Here is a 17,106-nt window from a genome sequence, read left to right as displayed (position 1 = left end):
CAATCGTTGATCGCGATAGGCCCCTCGGGAAGAGCAACTTGTCTCGCACAAGACCCACCGGTGGCAGCGCCAGCCATCGCAGGGCAGTGGGCCGTCCCTTAACCACTGCGCCATTGCGTAAGGAGTGGTTATGAGGACTCCCAGGGACATATGAATGCACAGTTGGAAATGACCACTTCCGCTCATTAAAACTCTCGCGTCATATCCTTCAGAGGGAGCTTAAGTGTTGCCTGAATTTCTAGCGCAAAAAGACGAGGACAGAGCAAAGTGCCGAGTTTAACTGCCGAGTCTAATGCATGTTACCCAAGGGACCGGGAGATGAACGATCTCGAAACCAAAGCAGCGTACAGCTCAAAAGGCATGCCATAACGCTCTGCTCAATGCACACCGCACAACACACAGTAGATGGAACGGGCGCTATTCCAGCAGCGCCCGTTCCGTTTAATGTATGTTCCGTGGAGCATGTTTCAGCTCTAGCTGTTGATGCGAAGGCTCCCGGGCAAAGCGTGTTTGCGGACGTCGTAATAAAAAGGCATCCATGCAGCCGAGCGGGACAGGAAGGAGGAGGCACCCCGCGGCAGGGGGCTCTCACGTGACCACACCTTGCACGTAGCCCGTGCCTTGCGCGTCGCGTTAGCTTTCCCAAAACGAACAGAGCGAAAGTTGCGGCCGAAGGGGGTTTCGTATTCGTAGTCATTTCGTGCCCGTGTAGCCTAGCGCAAAAGGGGGGGGGGGGGGAGGTAGCGATCCGGTACAGGCCTCCCGCACTGGCCTGCATCTTTCTGTGCGTAGTTATTGGCGCATGCCAGACATAGCTCATTTTCTGCATTACCAGTTGCGCGATGGGCAAAACATTTTATTTATTCTGTACGATTTTTTATAGTAACATATGGCCCGACTAGCCCAGCCACGGATTTTGTGAAGTGCCATCAAAAATTTGCGTTTTGCTGTTTATGTGATCGAGGTCTACGGCGGCTTATGACGGCCTCTGAGGAAGAGCTCGGTTGGTATGAAAGGTGACAGGAAGCGGGAGGGGGTTGTACGGAGGCGTGCGTTGCAAAAGCTACTAGAGAGTTTTAGTTTCACGTATGTAGAGGCTTCACGCACGTAGAGCTCTTACGGCTGACCAGTGCGCATGCGCAGAACGCAAAGGGCATGCGCGAGTCTCACGTACGTACGTGAGATTCGGATTTTTACGTTGCGGTCTTTGCGTTGGTTGCGTACGTAGCGTTGACAAACATGACGGCGGCCTGCCCACCGCTTCACAGCGATAACAGCTTCGTCGCTAATCCCTCGACGCGATATCGTTTTCTAAGCTGTTGTATTCGCCTTCGATCTGCCCATTCTTACCCTCGCATAAAGTTTCAAGCGACAAATAGCTTTTGTTTTTCAGATATAAGGGCGATTTCCCAGCTGTTAAGCCTAACGAAGCAGCGCTCCGACGCAGTTCGACTGGATTGGCTTTGACTCGTCTTGTCTTAGAGTGGCTACAGCAGTGTCTTCATCTGTCAGTAGATGGCGCTAAGAAGAACGCGCGGCGTCTGTCGCGTACTTGTAACTAAAATGGTTTGAAACGACATGCGCGTATGCTACGTAGACTTCTCACGTTTGAGTACGTGAACTCTGTACGCACGTGAAACTAAAACTCTCTACTGTTATTTCTTTTTTTTTTGGGGCCCGGGTGAAATCGAGCTGCTAGTAATTGCTTCGTTTTCATTTATGCAAGTAATAATGTCATGAACAGTACAAAATACATAAATTCGCTTCGATAACGCATTGCCAGAATCACTTGGAATGGTTGGGAAGCACAATTTGGCGAATACAATTGTTAGGTTCACAAACCAGCAGAGTAGTTACACAGACCGATGGTAATACTATCTAAGCGCAGCACAGATACTATCCGGCACAGTTGCCAAATTTGCAGAGCTATTTCAAGAATCTTAAATAAATTGGCACCAAATGTCCGTTAGCACTGTTAGCAAGAAAAAATAATAAAAATCTTATTTCTGTATTTCTCCACTTATGTGACACACCAGTGAAGGATCGTTAAATAATTTAAGTGAATAAGTATCATTGGGCGTTACGAGGGCTGTAGAAAATCGCTGTCTAGCGTTGTCAAGCTCACCTGTGTCTCTTCGTCATTTCCATTGCGTCTACTACTACTATGCGAGGTGCTCGTGAGACTGCGCGCAGTGGCTGCGTTTTACATTTTAATGCGATAGGATAGGGGGACCATGAAGGCGGAGACTGTCCAAGGTTGACGTCTGTGCGAAGGTTCCACTTGCCAACAGTGGCAGGTAGCAGGTGGTTTTTAAAGAGATCTCCCTCTCTCCGCACCAAGGGGATAGGCCGGACTAAGAATGAACACGCAAAAATGAAAACGGCTGAGTGACAGAAAAATTGTGTAAAAGAAGCGATTACGAATAGAAATTAAATAAGAACACGGTCAGAATTGGATTAGGATCACATTTTAAATACAACCGGAATTATAATAGATTGCTGAGTGAGACGCAATGGAATCAGAGGTGAAAATGAGAAGTGAAACAGAATCATAATTGCAATAAATTGGCGAATGAAAGCGAAATGCTGTCGCATGTCGTCTGCGTCAATCCAATTGATAGCCACTAAATTTTTTCTTTGTGCAGCAGTCTGCCGGCTTTTAGAATGCAACTTTCTAGGTCTAATCACTGCGCTCTCATAGGCACCTGCCATTCGTGACGACCGACTAAAGCATTACGTTGCTAAGATTTTCATTAGCGCGTGATATAACGCCCCGGAAAGATTCCCTCCCAAGCAGTATTCACACTAGGGTTTCTTTGAAGCTTATATTTCACGCCAATGCAGTGCAAGTGTTCTATGCTCCTAAAGTTCATGGTGATTTTCGCAGCGCTGTTTTATTTTCGCTACTATAGTTACTGTTTTGGGGTCGGATGCCTGAGCAGTGCGTATATTGCGTACAGCGCATTGAAAGCACTTAGGAAACGCCTCTTCTTCAGCAGCCGCAGCGCTATAGTGTCACCGCTATTCGGTTTTATTTTCTGGCTGTCTAGAGGGATCTGTGGATTCAAGGCAAGGTGCTGGGCGGCGGAAGTGTGCTCAACTACATGATCTACAATAGGGGCAATCGCCGTGATTACGACAACTGGGCCAAAGGCGGTGCTACCGGCTGGTCGTACGACGAAGTGCTGCCCTACTTCAAAAAGTCGGAGGACAACACGAACGCAAGTCTAGCGGAAGAAGGTACGAACTTTTTGGATTTCGCCCTCTCGCGATGTCGCGCCCAACAGACGAACGGCCGACACCTGGAATGTTCTGCGAACGCCACTGGCCTTCGTATGCTAAGGCGTGTAGTCTGTGCTAGCCTTCTTGGCATTGTGAGGGTTCGAGCTAGCGGGTACTCGGTATTAACATTCGCAGTGCAACAAACACGTGGGGACATAGGAGGGCAACAGTGCGCAAGCGCCACTACTGTCCTTCTGTAGCGCTTGTGTACTGTTGCTCTCTCCTACGTATCCATGTGGTTGTTGAACTAAGAATGTTAATATTCAGTACCCAAGTACTACTGTAGCTCCAGGCGACTAACGAGCAACACATGCTCCACAATTTCTTGCAGAAACACGCTGCATTTATTGCCGCAATAGTAAGGCAGGTATTAAAGCCGGGTAGTTTGTGCGTTTTCTGAAAACACGAATTTTGTTGCTCGAGAGGGAAGCGATAAATGGTTGCTGAGAATGAACTCTTCCTGTGCCGTAAACTTCTGCCTTAATGCAGGCTACCACGGTACCGGTGGAGAGCTGACCGTCAGCTCGACAAAGTTCCAGACAAAAGCGTTACATGCCTTCCTAAAGGCAGGAGCGGAGCTCGGCTACGAGATCAACGACCACAACGGAGCGCGGCAAACTGGTGAGCAAAAGAGAAATATCGAGCGTATACAGTTGTTTTCATTTGAGGATTAAAATGATACGGGAAATTTTCTTCGGCTAAATATTGTTGCGATTAAAGGAGTGGAGAAGAGAGAGACCAGAAAGGGTAAGGAGTTTAACCAGGAGAAGTTTCTGGTTCGCTACCCTTAACAACCCGCGGGAGAACGGGCTAGCAAATGTAAAGGAGAACACGAAAAGATGCTGAATTGCAAACCTAGTATGTCAACATTTTGAAGGGCCTCATATAAAATATGGTGGGTCTGTGACGGCGCGAAGAGGAAACGTTTTGACGATCCCGTGTGGAGCACAGCGGTGTTCAAAGAAATAATGAAAATTATGCACGATAAATCTATTTAGTGTTATTGAACTGATCGCCTGAGCCAGTGCTCTGTTACGGCGTGCCAAGAAAGAGTAGTAACAATAGCACATTTTTTTTTTTGCAATAATAGCAATGGTCTCAAGCATGGCGCAGATATCCATATCACTACGTGAACCTCAGCTGGTTCAAAGGCCAAGGTGCTTCGTTAAACTGGTGCCTACTGATTCAATTTATCGCCGCCTTTCGTTTCCTGCTTCTCCTAATCAGTGCGAGCAATCTCGGCATACATTCTAATCGTCTTGGTTAATGCGCGTATGCAGGATTTATGGCGAACCAGTTCACGGTACGGGGCAAGGAGCGCTGGTCGACGTCGAAGGCCTTCGTGCTACCCATCTCGGGAAAGAAAGGACGCAAGAACCTGCACGTGTCGCTATTTTCAAAGGTGACTAAGGTAAGTGAATTCGGGTTATCTTTTGTCACGGAAGCTCGTCACAGCAATTGCGAATGACATCAGGAAACAAAACGAACGCATACGTTTTTTTAATTTTTTTTCTCTATAATTAAGTCCGGCAGACGTTCAATAATGAGTCCATGTTAGAAAAGGTATAAAGATTTTATCATAATACTACTTAGTCTCCTCTGGTCACCGTAGATGGGTTTCAGCAAGCGTTGCTTGAATGTTCAACGTTTACGAAGTTTTACCATGGTATGGATGGAAAGTTAAAAAAGTATTGAGATATTTTTTCTACGTGGCTTTAGGTAACGAAAGCAAGTTCTGGCCGACGCCATTATAATGCTGTAGAGAGACTTCTCATTCCCACAGTCATGTGTGTTTGTCTTTGCAGATCCTGTTCGAAGGCAAGAGGGCGGTGGGCGTCTTCTACAAGAAAGACCAGCGCAAGCACACAGTTCGAGCAACCAAGGAAATCATCATCTCCGCAGGAGTCATCAACTCGCCCAAGCTTCTCATGCTGTCTGGCATAGGACCTAAGGAACATCTTGAAGAGATGAACGTGAGTTTTCCTCACGCTTCGTTTTCTAGACCAGTGCAGCAGTCAGTGTGGCAGGGTCGTAACTTTCTGAAATCAGTGTCCAAGGATGCTGTTCTTACCTGTGCCTTCGTTCTCCCGCGCTCCCTAGCTCTTACTATGATAAGCTACCAACTAGCCCAAACCACTACCAAGAATACTTTCTTGGTGCACCGTGGTGCTTTGTGGTTTACATGGAATAATTTTCAAACGCATGATCATGCTTGTCACATGTGACCGCAGTCCTGAGGCGCGGCATCACCGCCTAATATTGTATATCGTAGTACGCGTATTGTGTGGTTTTAATTTAAAATCCCGCGCTCCCTAGCTCTTACTATGATAAGCTACCAACTAGCCCAAACCACTACCAAGAATACTTTCTTGGTGCACCGTGGTGCTTTGTGGTTTACATGGAATAATTTTCAAACGCATGATCATGCTTGTCACATGTGACCGCAGTCCTGAGGCGCGGCATCACCGCCTAATATTGTATATCGTAGTACGCGTATTGTGTGGTTTTAATTTAAAATCTCGCTGGGGATAACTGTCTGGAAACCTTGCTGAACAGTTCCTGAACGAAAACAAGGCACCGGAATTTGGGATCTCATGCACAAGTGGCCAATTTTGCGCGTATCTATGTGATAAAATTGTCTAAGGAAGGTAACGAGTAATTGCGAGGTTGCGTTTATAAGCACCCATTTTTAGTCTTGCTGTTGTGCGCTGTGTGAAGCTTTTCAATGCTAATAATTTTTTATACAGAGTAAAAGTCCCAAAAACTTGATTGGTGAAGCGGTGCATTAAAATCCATATCTCCAGTCGTAAAATTTCCGGCTGGTTTTTCTCACTTCGAGATATTTTTTGAGTAATTGACCGGTCATGCGCTTTTTTTTTCTTACTGGGGTATTTTTTGGCATCGCCATTGGAGAGTTATTGGCAACACTCTGTCCAAGACGTGACACGAGGCATTGCAAAGAGCTCAGTGCCGCTGCGCAGGCGCTGAGCGCTCGGATGCGCTTAAGTGGAGGCGTGCAGAGGGGCCGTCATTGTTCTTTAAGTGGCCGTGCCAGAATTTGCGGCTTGCAGTACCTCGCAATTGCACTGAGGATAGCTGCAAATGCTATTGCTGTTGGTGTTACTTAGGTTAGACGCTATACATGTAACCGAACATGTAAATGTATTTCCGTTTGCTAGGCTTAAGCGTCCATTAGAGACGTGCTATCCGCGTAACATAACACAAAGGGTAAAAGCCGCGCGCCTGATTGCGACAATCGTGTAGAATATTTTGTCATTATACGTACATCAGGACATACGCCTACAGTTGTGTTTCATAATGCACAACCGTTTCGACATCAGGAGGCTATACACCGCAGCAGACACAGAACAGAGGGAGGTTACGACACAGGACGGCACCTCCCTCCGTCCTGTGTCTGCTGCGGTGTATAGCCTCCTGATGTCTCACCAACTGGCCTACACATCCACCCTCCTAAACTGTTTCGATATGCACGGCTTGAGTCTGCAGACTACTTGAGTAGTCTAAAACTACGCTTCGTAGCCTCGTATCGTGTGCTGATACTTTACAGGGCTTCAGGGGTAGGTTAGCTTTCGGCTTTTTTTTTGTGATTAAAGCTGCTTGTGTATCACGTTGTTTGCGCAGTCAATTGCTTTGACAGTCGAGCGCTGTTAAGTTCGTCGCTTGCTCGAAAACTTAACTCTCGGTCTAAATCTTGCTCGAGTGGTGTGTGGTCTAAAGCGCCCGATCGTTTGGAACTAGTTATTAGCGACACGGCATCTGGACCAGCACTAACATTGCTTGCGTGTATCCGATCATCCTCCTGGTGCAGATTCCGCTGGTGGCCGACCTGCCGGTGGGCCAGAACCTGCAGGACCATGCGCTGGCCGCTGGCTCACTGGTGCACCTCAACGACAGCCTGGGAGAAGGATTCACCGGCGTCAGGGGAGCCCTCGAATACTACCGTTACAACACCGGTGAGCGTCCACGCGCTTGCGATGGTAGCGATGTCTACCCCCTGCCGAATGGTACTACCTTAAACCACGGTTAGCGGGAACACGGGTGCGCGTGGCCTCGCTAGGCCTCGCTAGTCACTGGAAAAATTTGGCTACATTTCGCTACAAAATTTGGCACAATGCAGATGCTTTCAGAAAGCATGCAGGCAAAGCAACCTTTCCAGTGCACGTAACTAGTCAAAAAGGCCAAATTTTGTCGAGCCACAGCATCGGGGGTAATCGCGTTTTTGAAATTTTAGAAACTGATATGGGTATTATTAACGACCGGCTACAAGTCTTTAATTGCAACCAGTAGTCTAACTGTTATAGTTAAAAAGTTAATTATCAGCCATTTCTTAAATGGCTAACTAGTTAACATTTTCTTGCACGTTTTACAATGTCCGCCAACGCGGGTATTATTGCACCGCAGAAGCCGGCTTAATACCTGAAAAAAGCTATTCTAAAAAATTTTGGTTCATCTTCGCTGAAGCACCTGGCATATGCGAGGGAATGGCGAGCGTCTCGCCTTTTATGAGCTACCTCCGGTAGCCGCTTCAAGTTACTTGAGATCATTGTTGACACATTGGTGATTTGCTTGCGTCGGTCTAAAAGCTTATTTGAAGGAGCTTGGCCAGCTTTGTTTTGATGCCGGCTGCAGTCGACAGCCTGGCCTCACGGCACATAGCCGAAACAGTGCATCACAGTCAGTCCCGCAAAAATAAGCTGTGATTTCTTGCTGCAAGAACTGTTCACAAATGCAAATATTGGAAAATTCGGGAGTTACCCTAGAGTATTCTTGTCAAAAACATAAAACCGCAGCTAAAGCACTAGCGAAAATTCAGCTTTATTTCGTACTGCAGAGAATTAGCTTTTGTTGCGTATTTCATCATTTCTGTTTCCGTTCCATGAAGTGTTCCGTCCGCATATGATTTCGGAGGATCTATATAAAATTAAGCGTGTCCTTCCGCTGCATCAATTTGTTGTGAGTGGCGCTTCGCCTTGCCCTCTCAGAGTTACGTCGCGTCCTAGCGCCTTTTAGCTAACAATATTCGTTATTTCTTTGCCAAACTGCTTGTTTTATCGCGAGTGTAATCGATAGGGAGGTCTTGCTAGCGTCACTGTTTTTATGACAGCGCTTGGGGAACACAACACTTGCGCATGACTATGTTGGCTAACTACTGCATCATGTCGCGACAACAAACACCGATCGCGACTCATGTATTGCTATCGTTGGTTCTTAGGACCCTGGACGTTGCCCGGAGGCATCGAGGGCATCGCTTTCGTGAAGACGAAGTACGCTGACCAGGACGACGACTTTCCTGACATCGAGATTATGCTGAACACGGGCCCACCAGCGTCCACTTACACCGAGCCTTTCCTCATCGGCTTGGGATTGAAACAAGAGGTGAGGTAGTAGGAAGGGCAAGGAAGACAGCGCAAAGGGTCTTAGCCATTTGACACGCTATGCACGAAGTTGCATACAAAGGTAACCCGCAGTTTTTTTCTCATAGTGGGCGGAACCTTGCAGTGATTTCTTCGTTTGAGGCAAATTTCGCATCAATCGAACGTGTATCTTCGAGATGTAAACTATTTCCACTAGCAGCTACTGCGGTGTTTCAGTGGTTGTGGCGCTCGGCTGCTGGCCCGAAAGACGCGGGCTCGATCCAGGCCGTGGTGGTCGAATTTCGATGGAGACGAAATTCTAGAGACCTGTGCACTGTGCGATGTCAGTGCACGTTAAAGAATCCCAAGTTGTTGGAACGTCCGGTGTCCTTCACTACGGCGTTCCTCATTGCCTGAGTCGCTTTGGGACGATAAACCTCGTAAACCATAAACCTATTTTCTGCACCCTTCGTGTGTATACTTGATAAGTCGCGGAATTTTGATATCGCTGTTTGCATCAAGCATGACACTTTCCATGAATTTTCACAATCCGCTGCAACAAAATGAATGGCCAGTATTATGCGCTGGAATACTTTCAAATTGTTCTGAAGGCCTGAATAATGTGTGAAGGCGGAAAAATATTTCATTTTGCTGTAAACAAAAATGGGCGTGTCAAATGTTTAGCAGTAGAAAAATAGAAGTGCAGCGGCTCAAGAAAGAAATGTGTTTTTACGACACATGGTATCTATAATTAATGTTCAAGTATCCTGTTCTCTTTACTGTGCTCATAAAAGATCGCGATCAAACAGAAGGAAATAGGTCCTCTGGGGCAGATTTACGGGCAGAAGATGAACGTACAGGTACATTTTGTTCGAAACACGCAGGTTTCGTTTCTGTGGTGTTTGTCCGGTCGGATGGTGGCTCTGCTTACCAAATGGCATAGAGAATAAGTTTGAAATGATAATTTGTTTCATACCGTCTAGCAGGTTTCCCTGAAAAAGAGAGCTAGAAATAAAAATATTTATATCTGCGCCTCCTAAAGCTGAATTTTCGCTTGTAACTTATTTATGACCACTTGCTGAGACTGTTGCGAGAATTTGTTAGCACCGAAGATACATTCTTCGATCAAAAAATCATCAAACAATATTGAACCATGTCATCGCAGAGATTTCCAACTTTCGAACATATTCTTGAAAAACAAATAGGCCGTCACCGGTTAATAGGCAACCAAATGTGTGCATTGATGGTCGATCCGGCACTCAAACTTGTCTCTTGAATCCAGGGAACGGTATGGAAGTTTGGGCAGGTGCCTACTTTCCACTCATTAATGCATCACAAAGAAAAATGCATGCACCAAAACAATGCAAATTCGGCTGACTGATTCGTGCCTCATACTTGCGGGGCATCTCTGCACAGTGCTCAAAAATATAAGGGCCTTCGTTAATTTCGGTGGGTGTGAAAAGCAGGCTGTCCTGCGGATTTTTCGAATGAACGGCTCGCTTCTTTTGAAAGTCCTACGCGATTATATAATATTCCCGTCGTGGCAGGAACTGAATATTAGGCTGTCCTGCGAATTTTTCGAATGAATGGTCCGCTTCTTTTGAAAGTTCTACGCGATTATATAGTATTCGTGTCGTGGCAAGAACTGAATATTAGATGAAATTTAATGCCGATGACTCTTTGAGACGCTGCTAGAAAACATTTAAAACGCATACACCATCAAGACACAACGCAGTGATCGGGGGCTGATCACTGCAGTCAGGTGCTCGCAGGAGCTGATGCTGCTGGCGGAGAGTGCGGTGCTTGTTATAGCACGAAGAAAAGCGCTCCGTGACTTTTGAGTGGGGATTAGGATAGTGGAGCTGATGGTGACCAGGCTGTGGAGTCCTCCTCCCGTAATGGTGTGCTAGCGGCAGGGTTAATTTTCGGAACATCCACTCACCTTGCCGCCTTACTGCCTGCAACAAAAATGACGGTGCACTAAGGAGGTATAAAGTAGTTAGTCGAGCTTATATGCTTGCCTGAGCCTTCTTGTAATAATAGACTGCGTTAGAGCAAGTTAATTCAGATAGCTTAAGCCTGAAGTGCATACTTGCAAAATCCGTCAGACCCTCATGGTCCTGCCTTCGGTGCCCTGTCTCATAAGGGCTGCTTAGCACTGCAAGCTGTGGGGAAAAGCGGGAAGTTTTACAAACATTTTGTACCACTGGGCCACTTTTCGGTGCCGTCACATTCTTTGTAGTAACGTAACGAGAACCACTATGTCAAAAGAAGATGCGGAGTACTTGAGGAAACCAAGCCGAGTTCCCTTAGTTTCATTAAAGTTCTTTCTTTGCTTCAGCCTTGCTTGTCTCATCCACGCTTCAATGCACTTTCAGTTATATAGATGGTCATGCTGCTGAACAGACTACCGCCGTAATTAACACTTCATGGCTCTAAGAAACGAGGGTAAATACAACTAAAGATGAACACCGGAAAGAAACCCCGACAACTGACTCCTTGTTCCGATTCTTGCAATGATATTTGTTCTGTGGGAACCTGCGGCAAAAAGATGTGCCTCGCTTGCAGGTTTACAACAAATACATCCTTCCTCACCGCGGGGAGCCCGCAGTCAACATGATCCCATTCGTGACGCGTCCCAAATCGCGAGGCTACGTGAAGCTGCGCTCCACGGACCCCGAGGATCCTCCAGTCGTCGTTTCTGGGTACTACACGCACCCCGATGACGTCAAGGTCATAGTGGAAGGTATGCTTATCAACCTTGCTGCACTGCTGTTGTCCACTGAAAAGATGGTGGGCCGGTAGTTGCCAAATTAGGAGTTGCAAAGGAAAATGACAATTTCTAGAACTCCTGGAGAAAGCTCAGAAGGTACACACATTGAAAGAGTGGCTATGGGCGCTGCTCTATGGACAGAGGCAATGCATACACTGTTAACGGTATAAAATATTGGGAGGTGTCAACTATGGAACAAGAAGAAAGCTTAGAAAAGCGAGTGCTCCGGTTGCTCATTTATGAAATGAAAATTTCAGTTTTTGGTATCTGGTATACCAGAGCCCGCTTCCCTCGTGTCCCCTCATTCCTTTTTTCTGTTCGTTCGTCCACCCAGGTGCACCTGTACAAAGGTCTGTGACCCTGTTTTGCAATCGTGCAGATTCGGAACCTCGTTAACCGAGCCAACATCCCTTGAAGAGCTAAAGCTATCTTTGGTAGCCCGCCTCACCAATACAGGTGTAAACTCACCTGGACAACAAATGCGTGCATGATAGCATGGGAGAATTCATGATCCTTTGTGGAAGCACCGTTACGAGAACCGCAAGTACATGATACCTAATGTGTAAAGGAATGCCCTGCTGGGGGGAAGCAGGCGTAACACGTATCAGCCTGCGAGTTTTGTAGCGATGGCTACACTACACCACCTCTTCGACTCTTCAGCCTGGCACCATTTGAGCTCCGTGTTGGCGCCGTTGGTTACGTGGTTGGTCACGTGGTTTGATCCCGTAGTGAGGTCGTTAGTCACGTACGTGGGTTGGTCACGTGGTGCGGAGAAGCTGCTGCTGCTGCCGGTGGCGCGGCGCGCAACAGCTGAGGAGCTGTGCGCATGCGCCGTGTTAAGTGGGACGAAGATGAAGGAGAACGCCCAGCGAAACGGAGCAGCGAAAGCCTGACTTTGCAATTCGACTGAGCGAGTTCCACTCGGCCAGATGTAGCTATCGCGTCACTCCAGGCTTAACGAGCGCTAAACCACAGCCATTTTGTTTCCTTCATTGCTATAGCGCACCACTGCTTACAAATGCGCTGCAGTATGCCATGAATTGCACGCCTGAATTTGCTTTTAATGCAGTCAATAACGCCAGCAGAAGCCGAAGTTCAAGTGATGATTATTTGCCGAGTGCGTTACCTGCAAGTGCACCTTTATTTGTCAACGCGCTCACAGTAGCTACTTCTCAGCAACGAGGCCCACGGTGTCAGGAAATGTTATTTGTCGGCAGACATGAGGCATGACTTCAGCATTAACAGTGTTAGTTTAGCTATATGGTTCAAGTAGAGTAATGTGTGGGAGTTGACACGAGGCGACGGTAGTTTTGTCGATTGTACGTGGAAAGCCCTGACACTGAGGATGAGTGGCAGAACTAGTGAAAAGTTCTAAAAAGAGATGAGGAAAAGAATATGCTACAAAATCAGAAAGTCATGACGATGTGTCATGTTAGTATATTGCATTAAAAGTATTGATATGATAGCGACAAAAACATTTCAGGTGTCATGTACTGCATAAAAGATAAAAACGCCTTGAGGTCCTGACAGTCGCGAAAAAGATACTGTTTTACTTTAGAAAACATGGTAAATGTGTTTTATGAAAAAGTTTCTTTTGAAAATAAAGACCTTGTGAAATAAACAAGTAGAATGACATAAATAATGCAATTTAATTCATAGAATGAAATGAACTTTTCAAGGTGCCCGCACGGGCAACAAATCTGAAGTGAATGGAAAAGTTTTGAATGCTGCTGCCACGCACAAGTTAGCAACAGATACAATTATTTCGCGCACATTATCATAAAAACCAAGCACAGACGATAAAGGCTATTCGAAACCTAGAAACTAGCCAGAATTTTCTCGCTGGCAGTGCGACCGTGGTTTTCTTCAGAGGTACTCTATACCACAATGGCCGCACCCCCCTCGAAGGAGGGGGTAATTAAGAGAAATATTTTTCACTTCTCTCAACTAAGGAGCGCTGTGTTTCTGTCGCTTCATTGTCTTCTTCTCTCCCCGGTGCCGTTCAGGATTGAAGATCGTGCACAACATCACCAAGACCAAGGCGTTCGCCGAGATCGGCGGCCGCGTGTGGAGCGAGGTGTTCCCGGGGTGCGAGGAGCACGAGCAGTACAGCGACGAATACTGGGCCTGCCTGGCGCTGGCCTTCCCCAAGACGGCCTACCACCCAGCCGGCACCTGCCGCATGGGTAGCGACCACCGAGCCGTGGTCGACCCCAGGATGAGGTAGGCCTCCCCATTGTTTGCCAGCCTAGAGAAGTGAGAGACAGGCAAGGAAAGTAGCACCTGCTGTCAGAATGCGGGCGAGGGGACTGCGGTATATTCTGCAACAGAGGAGACGACAGACGACTGCGCTCCTGTCCCGTTTCTTAGCGCTTTTCCGGGGCCTTTTCACTGAAGATGAACCCATCTCAGTCCTGTCCTCTCAGTAGTACCTTGCAGCACATTCGCCCGTTTGTTAGGCCTGTCCACATTATTGCTTTGCATTTAATTCTTAGCATGTTTCCATCAGTTACGTAATCGAAAATGTGACAATGACAACTGATAAAGCTGCAGCGGCGGACTGAAAACGTAGGGCACATATGATAAACCGGAGACGTTGTACATTGCTAGGTCAACTCACTTAATTATTTCGACATGAGCTGTGTGATCTGTACGCTTCATACTAGAAGCGACTGAGGGAAGTAAAAATTTATGTTGAATATGCTACGTAGTAAAAGTCGAAGCTCCAATCAATATACGATGCATACAAACGACAAATCAACATAGACATCAAAAGGTTCAGCCACATTGGCCGTAACTGCTTCGTAAATGCGCTGAGAGGCAACAGCCATCAATTGTGAAATTCTGTGCATTGCTACGCTTTTCTTCCGCGTCGTCGACGTGTCACGCCATTTCGCTGGGGCTTTATAAACTTGGGAAATGAGCCTTCGCTTCTTATAATAGTCTTCCGACGCTGAGTAAACGTAGTCGTGAAACACAATGGGCTCTAATTCCAACGTAATCACGCTGGCAGACGACGCGGCGAATTTATCGCCTGCAGTGCTGACGAGAGCAGGGCCGTAGCTCTTCCGCCATGGGCGAAGAACGATTCGCGCGCCGCTGTTACAGTGTTACTATGGAGGTGCCTGGCGGGCACTGGGAGAACACTTCCGCAGAGTATGGGTGGCAGTGTAGGGCTATTTAATATGGTGTCGTAGAGTAAGTGAACGAGGGAGAGTAAGAACCGATGGGGCGTGCAGGCGTGGGGAGCTTTCTGTAAAGAAAAGTGGAGTTGACTGATGGCCTCAAGGAGCTTTGAGACTTCCAACTCACCTTCCTGTTCTTGCCCTTCCTGTCACCGATCAGCAGGACCTCCCCAATCTTCTTTACTTACCCAGTTTCCTCTTGTAATGATTTCATGCTAGGACACTGGACTAGAAGCAGTTGCGCAGTATCCGAATTGCGTGTTCCATCCGGTTGGTCTAGTTCAGAGCAACGGTAGTTCACCAGAGGTGGCGGCCGCCAGGGGAAATGATACTGAGCGCTGTGGGCACACGACTGTGGGAACGAGGGACGTGCAATTACCTTTACGCCGCTATGGCAATGTACGATAAGAAGCATGAATATTTTTAGTGCTACATTGATACCGTAGATGCATCTCACATGATATGCGGCTGCGATATTTCTTTTCTGAGAGGCCGTGTAGTGGAAAACACCAATGGTGGCTTTGTTGGTAGCTACTGTGAACCCAAGTTGCCCAGCGCACTCTCTCTTTGTCGCTTGCCGATGCAAAGCGAAAGTTATAGGACCGCGCTAAAGAACTATAGGATAAAAGAAGCGCACATGGCATCTGTTTCTCCGCTAAAGCTTCTTTATTGCTTTTACGTGCAGGGTACGCGGCGGTGTGACAAACCTCCGTGTAGTGGACACATCTACTATTCCGGAGATGGTGACCGGCCACCTCAACGCCCCTGTCATCATGATGGCCGAGAAGGCGGCCGACATGATCCTCCAGGACAACGGCAACGTGGTGCCCGACTCTCCCAGACTCAGCTACCGTGTGCGGGGCCGTTCCTCCCCGGGATCACACGGGGGCAGCGGTGCAGAAGCACACTCAGCAGCGACGTCGACCCTGCTGCCGGGGTTGTCGTGGCCGTTGTCGAGGGCTATAGTGCCTGTCTTGTTAGCTTACTTCACGGTATCGTGACACCCCGTGTCCGTGACTCTGCAGTTCAGCTGATTTTTTTAACTCGAGAGGGACCGGGTGTAACGAAGACGAAATGGGGGCAAACCTGGCAGTCTTAGCTAATCCCTTCAAGAATCCTTCTATACTGCCGGCTGCGCGTTGATAGGCGCCAAGAGGATATAAATAGTGTGTGTTGTCTTTTATGCACACTTCGGGTAATTCTCTTGATTTCGGAGAAAAAAATTATTGGCATATGAGGCGGCGAGTACAGGGGCATTTTCCAATTTAGTCAGTCGAATTCGCCGCCCCCCCCCCCCCGTTTTTTTTTCAAGGAGGAATTTTAACGCACTCCACTTAATACCAGCGATTGAAAGCACGTGCTTACGTTAGTAGCTTAGGTTTCGTCTTTTCGTTGTCGCATTGTGTCATAGTGCTGAATGTGATGATTGATTGCTGTTTAGTGTGAAAGGTATCTGCCATTTCAAAGGAGCTGCGAACAGTGCGGTACATTTGTTATGCACGACATTTGTTATGCATACATTTGTTAGCAACAGGCCGTTGCTCTTGTCCAATTTATATCAAGTCAGTAAACAAGACCGCCACCAATTCACACATACCATTTCCAGTGATACTGTGATATGGCACGTTACAAATCATGGTTTACAGTGCTTCGGCGTTTGATCTACTTGAAGAATTCCTTTCCACCAAATGGAACAGCTTTAGCAGTACATGGCTGCAATCCGAGTGATTTATTCTAGTGCTTAAGCACGTCAGAGGCGAATCTGCGAATGCGATGGTCGCAAAGAATTCTTTGAAGACTTGTGGGAAGCTTTGAACTCTAATCTAAGAGGTTTATTGCTGAGGGCTCACCTGTATCCTCGCAGTCTGTTAACAGAACCCTGGAACCCTCTGTTTGATCTCTGCGCCCAAATAACAATCTGTCAAGCCGAGTCAGACTTTGTCGCTAAGAATGTCGGTTACCGTGCAGACAAGCGTACTGCACACAAGGCATAATATGTGAGCGATTTCCGTTCTTCATTGATATGTTGCCGCGTGCCTCATACTACCTTACATAGGGCTGGGGCAGTCCGTGCCTCACTTTCGGCGAAAATGGTTCAGTCTCATGTGCTTGGCTTGCAATTCTTATTTAGAATTCCCTGTTATTAAGTTTCGTCATATTGTTGTTTTGAGTATGGCGTATGTGTTCAAGCAAGTGTTGAATAAAGTTGCCATTTTCAGTGTTCCTTCTTGTGTTTACTGAGGAAACTGTTATAACGAGTTGAACGTGTACTATCTGATGTCGCTTCGTGCTCATTATGTGGAGTCGCGCGACCAGTGCCGGTCATGTGACCTGTCCGTCGTAACGTCACCGCTAGCATGCAGCAGTTCGAGCGTCCTTGCCGGAGCCAGCGGCCCTGGTATTCACTTCGCATGCCTCCTATAACATCGCTCTTATATGGTACCCAAGCCCTAGGTAAAATCAACCACAAGGTATGTAACCTGTTACGAGC

General features: G+C 47.2%; 1 protein-coding gene across 1 annotated transcript in view; it reads left to right on the top strand.

Moving 5' to 3' along the window:
- The window catches only part of LOC144121959 (glucose dehydrogenase [FAD, quinone]-like), a 35,907-nt gene extending 19,069 nt beyond the window's left edge, over positions 1-16,838 (top strand). Inside the window, exons 3-11 of the mRNA XM_077655431.1 lie at positions 3,051-3,240; positions 3,772-3,903; positions 4,563-4,693; positions 5,088-5,255; positions 7,112-7,256; positions 8,516-8,679; positions 11,226-11,403; positions 13,437-13,653; positions 15,301-16,838. Of these exons, the coding sequence (XP_077511557.1) occupies positions 3,051-3,240; positions 3,772-3,903; positions 4,563-4,693; positions 5,088-5,255; positions 7,112-7,256; positions 8,516-8,679; positions 11,226-11,403; positions 13,437-13,653; positions 15,301-15,616 (1,641 nt within the window). The 3' untranslated portion in view covers positions 15,617-16,838. The remainder of the gene's footprint in view (positions 1-3,050; positions 3,241-3,771; positions 3,904-4,562; positions 4,694-5,087; positions 5,256-7,111; positions 7,257-8,515; positions 8,680-11,225; positions 11,404-13,436; positions 13,654-15,300) is intronic.
- Positions 16,839-17,106: the final 268 nt, after the last annotated feature.

The sequence above is a fragment of the Amblyomma americanum genome, chromosome 2 (genome assembly GCF_052857255.1).
Source record: "Amblyomma americanum isolate KBUSLIRL-KWMA chromosome 2, ASM5285725v1, whole genome shotgun sequence".
Classification (NCBI taxonomy): Eukaryota; Metazoa; Arthropoda; class Arachnida; order Ixodida; family Ixodidae; genus Amblyomma; species Amblyomma americanum.
This window is presented reverse-complemented; position numbering and strand designations above follow the sequence as displayed.